Source organism: Vitis vinifera, chromosome 17 (assembly GCF_030704535.1).
Source record: "Vitis vinifera cultivar Pinot Noir 40024 chromosome 17, ASM3070453v1".
Lineage (NCBI taxonomy): Eukaryota > Viridiplantae > Streptophyta > Magnoliopsida > Vitales > Vitaceae > Vitis > Vitis vinifera.
Window position 1 is genome coordinate 4,680,528 of NC_081821.1, and position 18,408 is coordinate 4,698,935.

Genomic DNA, 18,408 nt, shown 5'->3' on the forward strand with positions numbered 1-18,408 from the left:
GGAAACTTTATTATAATGTTCTATATTCTGAATATACATATATATGTGGGACATGAAAACTTTATTATAATATTCTATATTCAGAATATATATATGTATATTAATTATTTGCCTGGAGTGTCTTCTAGATGTGTGTAATAGCTCTTGGGCAAATGGAGAATATGCCCATGGACTGCCAAGAACGTTTTCTTGCAGGGTTACTAAACCACACTCTCCATGAGGGTTTGCCATCTAACCTTCAAGGTTCCAAAACTATGTACATTCCACCAAATGAACTCTTTTTCCAACTTCTCCTCCCTTCTTATTCAGTTGGGTGATTTTTTTTTTCTTTCTTTTTTTTTTAATCATATTTTGAATAAAAGATTAAATTAATTGTTTACAAAATATAAAATAATCATTATATCTTTGAATTTAATCTCCTTCATGTTTTTATTTGAATAATAACTCATTTTTTTACATAAATATCCTTAATTATTTCAAGTATTTACATATAAGTTTTTTTTTTTTAAAAAAGTTATTTTTACCAGAAAAAAACAAAAGACATTTTTGTTTAAATATGACAAAAAAAGATGATGACATATTAAATTTTCAAAATCGGGTTTCCAATAACCTTTTGTTAAAATGTGGCAAATAATCCAACTTTACCATAAAGTTTAATATCTTATTTTTAATAATTCTCTTTTAGTGTGAGAAAGATTCGATATAAATTTTTCCATCTTTGAGAAAGATATCTCCAATTTGATAGTCTTATAAAGCACATGGAGTATATGGGGGTTGGGATTCCATAATTGTCCTTAATTAAGTTGGGCAAGGGAACATTTCAATAAAGGTAATTTAATTTGGGGAAGAAGATACCTATTTATGGGCTCCATAATTTATTATTAATTAATTTATCAAATTAGAAATAATTAATATTACCATAGTTGACCTAAGAGAGGAAGTTTATAAGGTAAAAGCATAAATGTTTTTACAATTATTAAATATGTAATTATGAATTTATCTTTTCGAGATGGACGACAACTGTACAAAAAGTTGAAAAGCATAAGTCTTTTTCCTTGGACTTGGAGACGAGGGAAATTTAAAAAAGTGCAGCTGAGTATTCATCTGAACATAAAAGTGATGGATATAATTATAAAAAAAATTTAAAAAAAAAAAAAAATTGCTACCTTTAAGAAATCGGAAGGATTCCAGAGTTGAGTTGACTCGGAGGAATCCATCCGAGTTGCTGAGTCGGGGAATGCAACAGAGTCATCTTCAACTACCAGTCCAACTAGGGCATAACCTAACAATCAGAACAGTCAAACGCGCTAAAATACGCGGGGGGTGTGCACACTATCCTCCACCCTTTCCACCTTAAACTGCCTCTATTTAATGGTGACGACCCTGGTCATTTAGCCACCGCCACCACCCTTTTCCCCCCCTCCTGCACACCCTCTTCTTCTTTTTCTTCTTTCTCAGAAAATTAACACCGATATGACTGTTTTGTCTGTGAGTACTCCTCCGGCTCCTCAGGCTCCTCTGGCGGCCACCGGACCTCGGACACTGGTGGTGGGTGCATCCGGGTTCATAGGGCGGTTTGTGGCGGAAGCCAGCCTCTCCTCCGGCCACCCCACCTATGTCCTAGTCCGCTCCTCCGCCACGACCTCCTCTTCCAAGGCCAGCACCATCAAGTCCCTCGAAGACCAGGGCGCCATCCTTGTTACCGTAATGCCCTCCATTTTACTCTCTGTTTTACATGATTTTCCATCTTCTAACTCACTCTTCGACTGTTTTCTGCAATATTTTTGTTCATAGGGACTGTGGGTTTAACTAAATCACTAGGGAAACACCCGCTTTAAGCTTCTGAAAAAGGCTTCAAAGTCAATTTTCTGATCGTCAGATTAAACGTCAGAGATGGCGGGTTGACGGAGATGAAAAGGATAACAGACAGTCAATAGCTATAAATAATTTTCCATTTTGAATCAACAAGAATATAAATTAATATAACGTGATATATATGTATGTAAACATGACCAGGGTTCAATAGGGGACAAGGAAGTAATGATAGAGATTCTGAGGAAGTATGAGATAGAAGTGGTGATATCAGCTGTGGGTGGAGCCACTATATTGGACCAGCTCACCCTAGCGGAAGCCATTAAAGCGGTTGGTAGCATTAAGGTAGGGATCATGATGAAACTCATGTATATTATACATAATCGAATTTAATGAAAGAGTGACGTGAATTGTGGTGTATGTGGTGGGCACTTGGCAGAGGTTCCTTCCATCAGAATTTGGGCACGACATCGACCGAGCGGAACCAGTGGAGCCGGGGCTGACCATGTACATGGAGAAGAGAAAAGTCAGACGGTTCATTGAGGAGGCCGCCATCCCCTACACCTACATCTGCTGCAACTCCATCGCCGCTTGGCCCTACCATGACAATACCCACCCTGCTGACGTCCTCCCACCCTTGGATCGTTTCCATATCTACGGTGATGGCTCTGTCAAAGGTACGTAAGACGTTGTATTCCAACTAATGCCCTCGTGATAGATACATACGTGGCTTGGGAGGTTAGGTGAAGGTCCAACAACCAATCTCTACTCGTAGTTGTTTTAAAACGTGGTACTTAAGTTATAAATGCTAAGTACTTAGATTTGTGAAAATTTTGGTGGTCAAAGACGGGATGATCATGTGGGAAACAAGACTGGATTCCGGGGAACATTTTCCCCAGTTCCTTTCTGCGATATATGTTCTGGGTACAGTTTCAATTAGTACATGTGAGCTTGTATAGATTTCTTTTTGGATTTTGGAAGACAAGTGTCCCAATTCTGGACGGTTTGGCTTCTCTGATAAGTCACTTAGAAATGTGAACTTAAGCCCTACTGGGATGAACGCATATGCCCGGTCTATAAAGAAAGATGCTATCAGAACACAGGAACATGTGTCAGTTCTATGGGCCAACCAAAAATTTGTTTATGTGGCCACCTGTTGTCCTTTCTATATATATATATATAAAAGTCTAGTGAAGTGCCCAATTATGACCCCCAAAACCTAGGATGAGATAGCTCACCACGGGCGCGTGGTTGCCTCACTTTTCTTTTCTTTTTATTTTTATAACATGGGTTCGTGGAATGTCTAGAAATATCCCAAGAATGGGACAACGTAACCAAGAACTCTCTGGTTTAATATGACAACTTCCACTTTGATCATATAATCAACGGCTCATGTTGAAAACGATATCTCATGTTCTTTTCTAAATTTTTCGGTACTCATTGGAGGATTGTGTTAAACTGAATAAACGAGTGGGGATAGATAAGGATGATGGGGGGAAGAGTGGGACACAAATGAATAGACAACCTAGGGTCATGCCAAGGATTTGGTACACAAATTTTATGGCCATTTCCAAGTGTCACAATCTTGGTCTAACCAAACAGTCCGATTCTACAACTCAAATTACTACTAATATTATCATCATTGGTAAGAATATATTTGATCCTATGTTACTAAAAGTAGAAGAAAAAAAAATCAAATTTAAGTAAAATTAATTTATTTTTATTTTCCTTTTCTTACTTTTTCTTTCAAAATCTTCCCAACCAAACGGAGCCTAAAAGTAATAATGCTCAAATGGTGTCATTGTCCCTCAGCTTACTTCGTGGCGGGTACCGACATCGGAAAATTCACAATCAAAACCATAAACGACGATCGAACAGTGAACAAATCGCTTCATTTCCGACCTCCCAGCAATCTTGTAAGCATAAACGAGCTGGCATCACTGTGGGAGAAGAAGATCGGGCGGACGCTCCCCCGTGTAACCGTGGAAGAAGATGACCTACTAGCCGCTGCCGCAGGTTTGTTTGTGTTTGTTCTTCTTCCAAAAGTTGAAGTGACAAAATTTGATACTTAGCAAGAAAAACTGAACTGGCGTTTGGAGAGTTGCAGAGATGTGCATTCCCGATAGCATCGTCGCGTCCTTCACTCACGACATCTTCATAAAGGGATGCCAAGTAAATTTCAGCTTGGATAAACCTACAGACCTAGAAGCCACGTCTCTTTATCCGGAGATGCAGTTCAGGACCATAGATGAGTGCTTCGATGAGTTCGTGGAGAAGATAATGGGAGGTCAAGCAGCAGCCGAGAAGGAGGGCATTGTGGTGCCCGCTTCTGCCCCGGATGCTTTGGTCATCACTGCTACCTGCGCCTGATCACCGCCACTTCTCTCGACATAAATGATGATGTGGCCAGCTCCCCAATCTTATTGGAATCTAGTAATATTGGTGCTTGTGTATCATTGATTTGTTTTTAAGCCTTATCTCATTTTTATTTAAGAAAACAATCATGGGTTTCTCTTAAATTAAATTTGAACTCAATCAAAGAAACTGCAGAAATTCTGGAAATTCAAAAGAGCGAGTACAGAAGCTCCTTTATGTTTTTTTCTTCGTTTTTTCTCTGGTTGTTAACCAGCCAAACTGAAACACAAGGCATACCCATTTTTCTCTTAACTGAATCCACCAAACTGTGTCTTTTCTTTTACAACTCAAACAAGGAAACCTCCACCACAACTCTAACTTTCTCTGTTCTTCCGAGGGAAGAAATGAAAATGACAGTGGCTTTTTTTGGGCATATTGCACCCTGCTCAAAGTTACATTTTTTCTTGAATAAGAGTTAGCATATTTACAAATAGGAAAGCAACAAGCCAATCTTGATATACTCATTAACCCCCTACTGCTTGCTTTCCATTAAATGGAGCAAACACCACTCACTATTTCAAAATGCTTCTGGAAAACAAGAGAGGAAAAATACAAGAAAAAAAGAAACGTGTAGCATTTTCCTGTAAAGCCTTTTAAACCTCTCCTTCTATGTGAACTCCAATTCATGGGGGCTTACAAAACGAAAACTGTGTAAGTTAAAAAGTTAAAAAGCCTATACATCATACACAGGTAAGCGTTCCTCGATTGGGACACGGCAAATTGGGCATTTTTTACACTTCTCGCAGCAGGTACTGCAGATATGGCATATGATTGGATGTCAATAAAGAGATTAAAAAGTGGGGAAACCCAGGGGAGGGGGGTCGATAAAACAGAGGAACATACCTGCAAAGGATACGATGCCTGCATGGAAGAAGAACCACGCTGATCTCTCCTTCAAAGCAAATTCTACATAAAATTTTTTCCTGAACATTTCATTGAAACAAGGAATAGGATTGAGGTGGATTCAACTTTGTAATCAGAAGCTATCTACTTCAGCAAAGGATAGAACAATTCAAGCAAGCTCCAGTACGTCACACTATTTGAAAATAGGAGAGGCAACAAATAAATATAACCAATTCAACAAGGTGAATCTGATCGAGGTCATGTTTTTCCACTATCAGAGTGACAACAAAATGAAGGGTTGTTTCAACTACTTGTCTTCTTTTGATAAGAACAATAAATGCTATATGCACCATATGATGTCAATCAGATCTAAACAGGACAATTAATACCAAAATAACTATACAGGAAAATCTAAAAGCTGTATTTGTTATAGGCGCCTTTGTTTTTGCCTTTGCCTATAGGCAAAAACAAAGGCACCTGTTGTATTTGTCAATCAGTTTCCCTCTCTTTTGTTTTTTCCTATAGGCGCCTGTTGCATACCTCCTGTATGATTTGGGTTAGCCGTTGGAGACCCTGTTCATATTAATATATCCTTCTTATGTGCCTTTGCCTATCAAAAAAAAAAAAAAAGCTGTATTTGTTATAAAACTCTACTTGGACCAGCATCACTAAGGGCACCCAGATAGATCAAATATGGACTCAACCTACCTGCAGTAAGCATTCTGAAGCTATCAAAAGTTGAGGCAGCTAGCAATCCTCGTAGTATTTAGACAATTCGTTCCATATTCAGTTACCTTGAGAGTTATTTGTCTACAATATTTGTAGCCTCCATGTGAGAGTTCATTTTGGACTGTGGATTTGGTTTAGTTATATTATAGTTTATTTTGCCGAAAATTGCCACATTTTTTATATGTAAAATATCCATTGTATTAACAGCACCTAAAGAAGCACATAAAAGTATACATAATATATACAAAGATGCCAAAAAGGCCAAAAACCAAGATGAGGGGAACACAAAAAACAGCAATCACATCTTACTTAGAGCCTAACCACTCAACAAAGTCCAACATGGATATGGAACAATCTCCTATAGACACCCTGACCCATGCTAAATATTTCCACTTAATAGAGCTTTGATTCCTATTGCAGTTTTTATGTTTGGATTGATTAGTGATTTACTGATTTAGCACTTCACACCCATGGTGTGCCACGCTTGGCTTGGGATATGCTGATCACTTGCCCACAGACCAGCTTGGAGCATAACACAACGATAAAAGAGCAGTAGCCCTGGTTCTAGAAGTTGTTTCTTATATTGGACTTCAGTCCTAGTGTAATGAGTGACCCATCACCACTCATGGTTGATTTTGGATTCTGCGAAAACAAATGGTTCAAATGTGTATCATTCTCCATATAAAATGTTAATCAATCTTGAAGTTATGGCTTTAGAATTTCTTAATCTTCATTAACTTCAAGATAATCAATCTTGAAGTTATTGAGGATCAAGAAATTATTGAAGATCAAGAAACTCTAAAGCCATAAAACAAGGCTTGAACCAAAAGACATAATGATCATGGAAACATATCGAAGATGAAACATGAAAGCCACTGAGTTGTTGAGATAGCTTGTCAAAACATGAAAGTCACCAAGTTCAGACATGCACGTCACATATCTATGATAAGAATCGATCAGTCAAGGTTGAGAAATTTACATTTTGAAGTCTTTCATACTCCTGCTTACTGTACTTTGTGATTTCTGATTGCTCACCAAGTGCAGCTTGAAGTCTCCACACCTGGGAGAAAAAAACCAATAATACAAATGAAATCAGAACTATGATAGCAAAAAAATTTAGAAATAATGTAAATTGAAAACTTTAACTTCAGATTTTAAGGTAATGTACAAAGGAATGCTATGAGAACTATGATCACCTCCTCAGCAAGATCCTTCTTAGGCATTTTCTTCACTATCTCAGGAGGATAACCACAGAAAGTGTTATATCTGCACAATTAGGAAAAAAATGCTCAAGGATCAGTAATCAATTCTGCTTGTGAAACCCCGACTAAACCTGACCTTATGTTTGGTTTTTAGAAAATTTGAGGGAAAATGAAAGGAAAAGAAAATACAAAAGAATAGGAAAAATGAAAGAAGTTTATAAATTACTTTTACATGCTTCTTTACACTCATTTCATTTATTTATCCTCTTCTATATAAAGATTTAATAATTTGAAAATGCATATATGTCTAATTAATTTTAATTATATTTGATTTTCTTTCTTATTTCTATGGTAAAACAAATATAAGAAAATCATTTTTCTCAATATTTTTTTTCCTTTTGTTAATACTTTCTTGGAACCAAACATAGGTTAGAGATACAAGGAAAAAGACAATGAATTAAATGCAAAGAAAAAAATCTGCACTCACTAAGATGTGTCTTAACATTAAAGTTTTCATTATAAAATAATCTAGAGATGAACAATATTTGATACCAACGGGCAGCACTTTGTAAAACAAGGATACTCCATTTTCAAGATGACACACCATGTTAATTTAAACCAATCACAAATTTCATGTCTCCTTTGTTCTCAATTATCTATTTTCTTCCATATATCAGTACTTATGTACGTTACTTTTTAGAGCAAAATATTTAAGATTTCCCTAGACTAATTTATCAAGACACCACTATTGATGAAAATGATTCAAAACAAGTATGAATGTAATGTGCAATAGCATCTATTATTACCAAGAATATCAGTGACTAAATTAATAAATCTCTTTTGATGAGTATAAGAACAAGAAGAAGAAGAAGAAACAGAGAAGGAATGCAGACTTGTCAGTGTTACATGTTACAAACACCATCATCTGGGAGGGAACTACATTGCAAGCAACCTTGCATAGCATATGAGGGACAGAAAAAGTGATTGGTCTAAACTCCAGTTGATCAACACAATGACAATGGTTATAAGACCGGAGCATAAGTTTCAGACAGTGACAAGGAGCATAACAATTTAACCAAGTCTAACTAATATTACATTTTTTCACAGAAAAACAGCATTTGCTTATATAGATGCTGCTAACCACGAACATCATCACCTGGCAGGAAATTACATTGCAACTATGCAACATCCCTAGTTTTTAATATTAATATTTTTGAAGTTTCCTTTCAATTACCTCCTTGCTAAGTAAGAACATTACCTTCTTGCTTATCCCTTACCAAGCACGAGGTGTCTAAGATAGGCAACCAAGCATGAGGTGTCTAAAGTAGGTAACCAAGCAGCTGCAAAGATTAAGCATGTGCCATGTGTCACACCTACCAAGCAGTTGCAAGGATTAAGCACATGCCACGTGTCGCACCTGCCAAGCAGCTGCAAGGATTAAACACGTGCCACGTGTCACTTCCTTGCAATAAGGAAGACACTAACCACTTCCTTTTGATCGACACCTAGCAATGAGTCACTTAGGTATTTACTTGCTTAGATTCCTATAAATAGGGGCATTCACCCACCAAGAAGGAAAGTAGAGAAGTATGAAAAGCTCCTATGGTGGTGTTTGCAAAGGTTGGATCTTTGAGTCGTCGTAATGAATGTAGTGCTAAAATTCTAGTCTAAAAGATGAGTGATCTTATAATGCATGATTTTATATGGTTTTAGAATTATATACCTCATGGTTCAAATATTATACGTGTATTTATTAGTTGTCTTGAATATCATGAGATATGCTTTGTAAATGTGTTGGTCAAATGCTATATATATATATATATATATATATATATATATATATAAGTATGTTCTTGGGATCCTTGATATGTATGTATGTAAATAGTTAAGATGATTCGGTGATCATAAAGGGATGGGTATCGTTTAGGGAAACTCTATCTAAGGAGGCTAGGTTTTAAGCGAGACCATTGTGACCCCTTCGATCTTTCCTGGGAGCCAACCAAGTATGTGCTATTCACTAAAAATCACTGGTACTATCATTATTGTAGTTTATACTATTGCTATAGATGTGATTGTAATACACCCTGGACCTATATCGTGTCATAGAGATGGAGGGGCACACTATAACCAATTGACCTAGTGATCTTTTGTGTCGTGGGATGAAAAGGGCATTGGAGCAGTTTGTATGAGAAGCGTGCCGAGAGATGTAGGGGCATTGTATCTATAAGGCACCATGATATGTGAGACATATGTTATCTGCGGATGCATATGTGATATATGCCAATGAAGAACGAGCTATGGTAGCAATTATATTGCATGATATTGGGATGTGCCGAGAGGGGAGTAGCATCGTAGTCGTGGATTATGCATGTGTTGGATTGATTATACATCGGGTTGCCTATGTTATATGTTTACTTGATTGTTATGCTATATATTATCTATGTTGAGTGTTACACGTATGATAAAACTCCATTTTCTATTTTGGACTGACCACCCTAAAACTTGCATTATATCATCATTCACTAAGTCATACTCACTTTGTAGTTCCTTACATTTTTCAGATGAGGTCCATGAGGACTAGTAGAACCAAATACTGAGCAAGTTCCAGAGGCCGGACAACAAGGCATATAGCCATTGTTGCCCTTTTCTTTTTGCTTCTCTTTGGATAGACTGTTGACATGTAGCCATTTTCCTTGGTATGTACTAGTTTACAATCCCATAAGTATGCTTCCTTGTGCTACTCTGACACAGTTTATTGATCACAAGTTAAAATTCTCTTTGTAGGATAGTATCTCTGTCTCAGTCTTTAGACTAGAAAAGAGGCACTGGTTTACGAGGATGGCGCCTGCAAGGGCAAGTCATCACAAAGCAACTTTGCATAGTGATGATGATAGGAAACCCCACCCTCTTACCGGCCTTTTTCACAAGGCTAATAAGAGCCTCCATGGCCCCAAAAAGGGGTCCATTAACAACAGTTGAGAATTTGGCCATCAAAATGCACCATTTTATCCACCCTGTCCACTTTTGGCCAAAACCCATCTTTTCCATGACAGCACTAAAAAAATCCCAACTACATTCTCAAAGGGATGCTGGATTTTTCAATAAACAACCTATTTAGACACATGAACCTGCTCAAGCTTAGAAAACCAACAAGGCTTGGAAAAACTAGTTCAGCTCAGGCAAGGCTCATGCAATGTTCCTTGGAATGCGGATAGCAATAGCAAGTGGAACAGGAAGGAGTCAAGGAGGACATGGTATGCCACTAATCTCAAATGAGTGTAGAATGGGCCGAGCCTGATATAGTTTCATAACTTTGTATGCATTTTTTTCATTGGAAGTTCCTATATATTACTCTAAAAGTTCTAATTAAAATGAGATGAGATAGCTTCAGATGCAGTCACAGTTATCCTTTCAATTAAATAGAAAATCACACATGAAACGAAATTTTTTCTGTACTTATAGAAGCATTATATCACCATGCAAGGGGGTCAACACTACTTATTTCCTATTGAACTGGAATCTAAGGCTGTTATATAGTCTTTGCTTTTTTTTTTTTTTCCCAAAACTACATATCTTTCAAAGTTACCCTTACAAATGACAACAAAAATTTTCTGAGTCATCAGCCTCATCAAATTTAGTTTTTTAGAATAAAATCCAGATTATAAATCACTGGGGTGCCAGCAAATTCTGGAAATACTGGGCTCAAGCTGAAGCTCCAATCAAGTTCAATAGAACCAAATTTGAGCATGCAGATCAGCTCATCAGCTCTTTTGCATCCCTGAGAGGCATCAAGATGCTATGCATGTTAAAAGTGAAGCCCTAAATAATGTAACTTTCATTAGGAAATACCTTATGATATGTTGCATCAACATTAATATCAGTTTTTGCCTTAAAAATTGAAGTTTCTGTAAATTTTATCATTTTCTTTATTTGCATAGTTTTCTGAATACTAATGCTAGATACAAATGTTTTAATATCTTTTTTCCAATTTCACACATTATATTTTCTTGAAGAGGAACCATAGTCTTAGAAAATAACTGAGCTAATTATATTCATCAAAGCAAGCATAATAAGAACAAACCTCTTATACCAAAATGCTAAAAAAGTAGGGCAAAGAAAAGGTGTTAGATGGATACATATGTATACACACACACCATTTTTAACAACCTGCTCCAAAGTTATGTGGATATCGTCTACTCTGGGCCTAAGACACCCTCACAACTTTAAAATGAGTTTACAAGGTAAGTTAAGAGGAATTTATACATATATAGTACCAAAAATATTCTCCCTTATCTAATATGAGATACCATAATCACCTCCCTCCCATTTAGACACAATGTCTTTGTGGTGTCTCATGGGATTGTAAGGCCAAACAAACAAACATCCCTTGCAAGGCCAACCAAACTTAGGCCCACATCAGAGTGGAATATCGACTTTGATACTGTTTGTAATGACTCACTCCAAACTATGTAGGTATTGCCTGCTCTAGGCTTAAGAGACCCTAACAACTTTAAAACGCGTCTACAAGGCAGGTTAAGAGGAGTCTATACATATATAGTGTCAAAAACTTTTTCTTTCTCTGATGTAAGATATTACAATCACTCCTCATGCAAACACTTGTTATGTTCCCATGAGATTACAAGGTCAAACAGACAAACACCCCTTACTAAACCAAACAAAGGCTCACCTTGGGGTCAAGAATCGACTTTAATACCATATGTAATGACTCACTCCAAACCATGTAAATATTATCTACTTTGGGCCTAAGCGACCCTTATGGTTTTAACACGCATGTATAAGGTAGGTTCAAAAGGCCTATACATATAAAGTGTCAAGAATTTTTTCCTCTATTTGATGCGTGTGCGTGGGTGTGGGGGTGTGTGTGTGTGTGTGAGAGAGAGAGAGATCCAACAAAATTAACTATATGTCCATCAATCATGTGTGTGTGTGTGTGAGAGAGAGAGAGAGAGAGATCCAACAAAATTAACTGTATGTCCATCAATCATGTGTGTGTGAGAGAGAGAGAGAGGGAGAGATCCAAGTACGTCCATCAATCATGTGTGTGTGTGAGAGAGAAAGAGAGTGAGAGAGATCCAACAAAATTAACTGTATGTCCATCAATCATATGTACTAACTAATAGATTGATCCATGATGCACATTTTCACATTTGTAAATGATTACATATAAGCAATGTTTTCGTAGCATATAAACTCTTTTTGTGATTTCTAGTGATTCCAATCAATCTGAAACAAACAAAAGTCAAATCATACTTGATGAGTCTAGTTCCTATATTTCGTTTATCTCCAATATGAATTGCGGTGTCCATGGAATGAATCAAATCAATGAAAAAAAAAATTGCATGGACATTTAACAAAAAAAAAAAAAGAAAGAAAGAAAAGACTAAGCCATCTTTTTTTAGCGGCTTTTGCCTATATGCAACCACACATGGGATTCATGGTTGTGTATGTGACCTTGCTGTTGATATAATTCCTCATTGGAATGGCACAGTGGCCATTAGTCAAAACTTAACAACCGTTAGGATGAATTTTCTTCAAGAATAATTCCAAACAGCTTATTTCTTTGTTTCATGCCCATCTTTTATGTCAACCCTGACAATAATCTGACCATTAGACCTTTTGGTTTGCTCGTCTCCCTAATAGAAAGGACCATGTGTCCAGCCTAGATAGATGGAATAGAGTTCAAAATATTTTTCATATTTTGACTCTTTTACTCTAAATAAGTAAATTTTTTATTTTAAATATTTTATTTCTACTTTTTATATATTCTCTTATGTTATACCTCTAACAAAATGTGGCAATAGAAACAGAAAATTTACATGTACTCACCCAAAGCATATAACCCATATGTGGTTTGTACAGTACAAAGAAAATGATGAGACAGAAAATTACTAACCCTGCCCCATCATGGACAAGTCGTGCCTGTTCTTCACGACTTCCTTCATCAATGGACCACCAACCCAGGAGCCTGAATTGAGAAATTGTCAAAATGCAGCAAGAATTACTTCACAGTTGCACAACACATTCAATGGTTACATTGTTTAAGTTAACCATCTTGCCTGCCTGAAATTTCCTACTGGTGGGAAGTAGAAGTCATTACCTGGAACCATGGTGCAGGAACCCAAAGCAATCATGAGCTCTAGAAGAATATGTAAAATATCTTCCTGTCCCAGCTCCATTATGTAGTAAAAGAACAATTTTCTCAACCAACCTTGATGCAGAAAACAGAACCCCAGCGCCTTGAAGTAAGAAAATAGGTGAAAAAAGAACTGGAATTGGGATATCTCTAGCAGCAGCAGGTGTTCCCTGAAATGTAAAACCGCTATAAATCTGTTCATAAGACATCCCCAAGAAATTATCCAAAAGGTATCCATGATCACAACCCAAAAACAAAATGTACCTCTAAGCGCATACAAAGAAGGACTTGGAATCCAATTAATGGAACTTTCATGATATGACCACCAATGTCTTGCAGCCCACACATTCTATCCTGGTGCTGATCCTCATCTGTAGAAACTACTAAACCACTGTTCCAGTCAAGATATCTAATAGTTGTAGAAGATGAACCAGCTTCTGTTGTGTGAGAATTTCTATGGATCACTGGATTAGACCACTTTGTACAAACAAGGAAGGCAAAGGACTCTGCAATGCTGTTAAAAGAACATGACACATTCATCATTTCTTTCTCTCATTCAAAAGCATGAAGAAACTATTCACATCACTGCTCTAGACAATATTAAAGTAAAAGAAACCAAAAAAGAAAAGAAAAGAAAAACATGAACTTGTGAGGTACATACCCAAAATTTATGAACAAGTCCCACCAGCCTAGAGCACCTATATCACCTGCAATATTATAGTAAAAAAAATATATTAGAAAACCAGTGCACTGTAAAACTGGAATTATGACATAAAAAGGTAACTTCTGATTAAAAAAATTAGAAACGGGTTACTTATCAAAAAAGAAAAAAAGGAAAAAGTAAACAGGAGTACATGGAATCAATAGAATTATGCATTCACAGTTTAGTCAGTTACATTATGGTGTCTTTGATAAAAGCATGCAATTGGAGTACTATAGTTCTGAAACTACAAGAAGAAAGGGGGAAAAAAAAGAGATATCACAACGTGCATAGCTAGTGAGTAATGAGTGAGGCCTAAATGCTAGGAAATTTCTAAGCAAGAACCTAATAAAATCCCTGAAGGGGGAAACAATAGCTGAATTTTTTTGGATCAAAACAATAGCAGTTCACCATCTAAACAAAGATTCTCACTCTTCAAAAGATCAGTGTGTTTCTCTCTTTTAATTTCCCACAAAAATATATAAGTATGCATGTAAGAATGTATGACTACACTATCCAAAGCATTGGGCCTCTATCAACCCATGAACTCATCCTGCAGTCCCAGAGGAGATCATAATTCATGTCACAAAAACTCACCAAACCTGAATAGAGTTGCAAATTTTTTCAAACTGTGATCAGTGACAAAGAGCACCAGTAGGGGATATGCCCTTTTACACAGGAAAAGAAAATGTATGGACTGATATCATCCAGTAAGAAGGGGAACTAGTAGGCAACTAGGCATAGCACATCAAGTTTATTTGTGAGAAACAAAAATTGGAGACGAGACAGGTTGAGGTAATTTTTTCAAAACCCAACCAGGTCTAGGGCAGGTATGGTATTTTATTGTGCAGCCTGTCTTCTACCACCAGAACATCATCCATCCATGTCTCCTTGGAAGATGCAAAGGAGAATAGAGAAGGACAAGAGTCCTTTAAAGAAGTATCATCACACCACACATCTTGCCAACATTTGATTCCTCTCCCATTGCCCACCTCATACCTCCTCCCAGCCTTAAAATCTCCTCATCCTTTTCTTATCATCTTCCACTAGCCAACACCAACAGGGCCTTTCTTGCTAAATGGTGTTGGCAATTTGCAGATGAAAGGGAGGCTCTATGGAGGCAAGTCATCAATGGGAAGTATGGGGAAGAGGATCAAGAGTGGTACTCTTGTGATGTGAGGGAAGGGTATGGAGTTGGGTTATGGAAAGCCATTAGAAAGGAATGGATTTTGTTGAGAAGTAGAATTTTATTCTTAGTGGGTAATAGCCAAAGAGTGAGGTTTTGAAAAGATAAGCGGTGTGGAGATAATCCTTTGTGTGTTTCTTTTCCTTTGTTATTTGACTTAGCTATTGTAAAAGAGGCATGGGTGGCAAGCATTTGGGCCTTGTCGGTTGGAGGGGGAGGGGGAGGGGGGGCTGAAATCCTTGATTCTCTAGGCCTTTCAATAATTGGGCGGTGGAAATCGTGGAGCAGTTCTTTTTGAGAATTCAAGGGAAGAGGGTGACTAGAGATATGGAAGATAGGGTGATTTGGGCAGAGTCAAAGAGTGGGAAGTTTTGTCAAGTCCCTTTCAGCCCCCTTTCCAATGAGTAGTGTTTAGAGATCATGTGTTCCTCGTAAGGTTGGTTTTTTGCTTGGGAGGTGTCAGAGGGGAAGGCCTTAAGTTTGGATCAGGTTAAGAGGAGGAGTTGGTCCTTAGCAAACAAATGTTTTCTCTACCACATTGAAGAAGAATCCATTGACCACATTCTAGTTCATTGTGTAATGGCTAAGGTTCTTTGGCAATTGCTTTTGGCTCTCTTCAATGTGTCTTGGGTCTTTCCCTCGATGATTAGAGAGACTCTGCTTGGTTGGCACGACGCATTTTTGGACAAGAAGCAAAAAAAGGCTTGGAAGATAGCTTCTTTATGCATCTTTTTGGAAGGAAAGAAATAGACTTGCTTTTAAGAATGAGGAGCTTTTGATCCAAAGGCTAAAATACTCTTTTGTTTGTAATTTTTGGTATTAGACAAAGCCATTTTCAAATGATGGGCATTTATCTTTAATTAATTTTTTTGTTTAATTGGTTGGGCTCTAGGAGAGGGCGGTTGTTGTTTTTTGTTGCCCTTCTTTGCTTGGTCTTGCCCTTAGGCGTTCGTTGTATACTTCATGTATGCTTTGAGATGCCTTTTGGGCCCTCCCTTCTTTATATATATACATTTTTGTCTTTACCTACAAAAAGACCATAACCTTCTCACCTAACCTGATAACACCATCCTCCTAGCTCTAATCCAAACTTTTCTACTATGAACTTTCTTCAAAGCAAATCTCCAACACCATTTTTCAAATAAGCCATTATTGAGAATAGAGAGATCCTTGATGCCTAGAACCTCTTTCTTTTTATCTTTGCAGATCAATGACTATTTTCCCTAAATAAGGTTTTTTTCTCAAGACTCCCTCCTCCCCACAAGAAATCCCTTTGAATTTTCTCTCATCTCAAAGCACCAACATAGGAATAACAAAAAAGGACATGAAGTAAATTGGTAAGCTGCTAAGAGTGCTTTTTAACAAAGTGCATCTCCCACCTTTTGAGAGGCATCACCTTTTCTATAGTGCTAGTCTTTTGGAAAACCTCTTCTCTACCACATCCCAAGTAGCTGAAGCCTTAAAAGGAGCTCCTATTTGCAAGTAAGCTCCTACTCCACAACTTAATACCAAAGCAAGCTCCTTCACATTAGGGACCTTCCTTAGAGGAATTAGTTTGCTTTTTTTCAAGTTAGACTTTTAACCCTGAAGAAGCCTCAAACCAAAGCAGAACCCAAGCATATAGTTCAATTGATCTGAATAAGGTTTGCAACCCTCTAGTTGAAACTTACATTAAACCTTATATGAAAAGCCCGAAATTTATGTATCCTGCAGAACATAGGAACTCTAGTGTCTGTGCTGTGATTTACAAGAATATGATTAAATGAATCACCAAACTTTAACACATCCTACATGAACACTTCAAAGTGTGTCAAGTACTTTTGTCAGATTTGATAACCTAGGTGTAGGATATGTGTCTGATGTGCCCATTGCTAAGCTATGGTATCCAACAGGTGTGTTCAACAAAGAATAAGAGAAAAACAGATTCCTATTCCATTATAATCAACCTAATGAACAGGCCCTAATGGCCTTTCAATATTCCCATAAGTTTGGCTGGGTATTTTCTTTAACTCATGACCCTTTTTGGGATCAAGTGTTACTGTTGTGACTTCAGCTTGCATTTATCCTTGAGTATTAAATTTTTGTCTCTCTGTTTTTTCTTTTCTTTTTTTCTTGAAGGATCTCTGATCCTCCTCCACGTCTTTCCTTTTGTTTCTTATAAATTCTTCAGTTTCTCATAAGAAAAAACACTAGTGATTTGTAAACCAAAATATTTTATTCTATAAATATCATTTTTATCATAAGCAACAATTTATATCATTGACAAGGTTACTTCCATTTAAAAAAAACAGGAAAGATAGCTGCTGAAAACTGAGAAAATACCTTTCTCTAGAATGTAAATAAAGGATAGATTGGAAATCACAACATAAAATTGCAATTATAGAAAATATGTTATGGGGAGAGAGAGAGAGAGAGAGAGAGAGAGAGATTACCACATAGCTTTAGAAGGGTGAACAATGTAGCAGCAACAAAGAAGACCATGGAGATTGCAACCCAAAAGTGCTACAAGCAATAAATCAGGAACTTGGTAACAATCATCTTTTTTACACAATTTAATACCAAAGGTTCTAGAGAGAAAAGCAATAAATTTCCTAAATACCCAAAGTTTTTACACAGAATTTGCTATCAGTTTCATAGTGATATCCTATACTGCAGTTTGCTATATATATATATAGCCACAATATATAAGGCCTGCTTGGGATAACTTTTTGCTTTTGACTTTACATAGAATCTGAAACTAAAGTCATCATTAGAAAGAGACAAGGCCTTACAGAATTAACTAAAAAATGTTTCCACGAGAAGCAACATTGGCTTATTTTCATATTAAGTTATTTTTAAAGCCAAAATAAGTTTTGTTAAAAGGAGGGGAAAGGAGGGGAGAGGTGTGCAGGTGGGTGGTGTTAAGGTAGCCTTGCTACTACCAAATTTGCAAGAGTGAAAAACCTTAGGGTGATAGAGAGAGATGATCACTGAAGCCTCCATTTAAAAGGCCTTTTCAAGAGTTGGAGCTGAAGTGGTGGCTAGATTTATTTTTTTGACGAGCAAAGTGTTAGAAAACCAATTTTCTTAAAAGCTTAAGCTCGTAGGTTTTGGATCAACAATATATTGCATGCACTCCAACATTCTCCCTCATGTGCGGCCCCACACCCGCATGTGAAGAGATGCACAAGCCAACCACAGTTAGTCTATTTTGGGCTTACACAATAAATTGGGGAAATAAATATGCGATGAGGCTCAAATGCATGACCTTCCACCAAACAAGGCTTCAACACCATGTTAAACAACCAATTTTCCTAGAAGTTTAAACTTGTATTTGGGCCCACAATATATATCATGCACTCCAACACAAACAAAAATTATATTAAAT

The 18,408-nt window shown here is 37.0% G+C and overlaps 2 protein-coding genes across 6 annotated transcripts in view; one reads left to right on the forward strand and one right to left on the reverse strand.

The window, feature by feature from the left end:
- The first annotated feature begins 1,473 nt into the window (after positions 1–1,473).
- Positions 1,474–4,211, forward strand: LAR2 (leucoanthocyanidin reductase 2). The gene is given in 5 exon segments (NM_001281160.1): positions 1,474–1,704; positions 2,017–2,157; positions 2,252–2,489; positions 3,625–3,828; positions 3,920–4,211. Coding segments are annotated over 5 exon segments (1,077 nt in total). The 3' UTR covers positions 4,183–4,211.
- The window catches only part of LOC100256061 (uncharacterized), a 28,829-nt gene continuing 14,258 nt past the window's right edge, over positions 3,838–18,408 (reverse strand). The window contains exons 6-16 of one of the 5 annotated variants that reach the window (XR_002032303.2): positions 17,474–17,543; positions 13,817–13,862; positions 13,420–13,669; positions 13,120–13,325; positions 12,916–12,987; positions 6,996–7,065; positions 6,779–6,859; positions 5,779–5,880; positions 5,611–5,680; positions 5,071–5,150; positions 4,948–4,979 (exon numbers count right to left, since the gene is read on the reverse strand). Coding sequence is in view for 3 of the 5 variants with exons in the window: in XM_002273746.4 (XP_002273782.1) it covers positions 4,901–4,979; positions 5,071–5,150; positions 6,779–6,859; positions 6,996–7,065; positions 12,916–12,987; positions 13,120–13,325; positions 13,420–13,669; positions 13,817–13,862; positions 17,474–17,543 (954 nt within the window). In the remaining 2 variants the exon portion in view is untranslated. Of the gene's footprint in view, positions 4,980–5,070; positions 5,151–5,609; positions 5,881–6,778; positions 6,860–6,995; positions 7,066–12,915; positions 12,988–13,119; positions 13,326–13,419; positions 13,670–13,816; positions 13,863–17,473; positions 17,544–18,408 lie in introns of those variants that run through there. The other 4 variants (XR_002032302.2, XM_002273746.4, XM_010665247.3 and 1 more) reach the window with 4 other exon arrangements.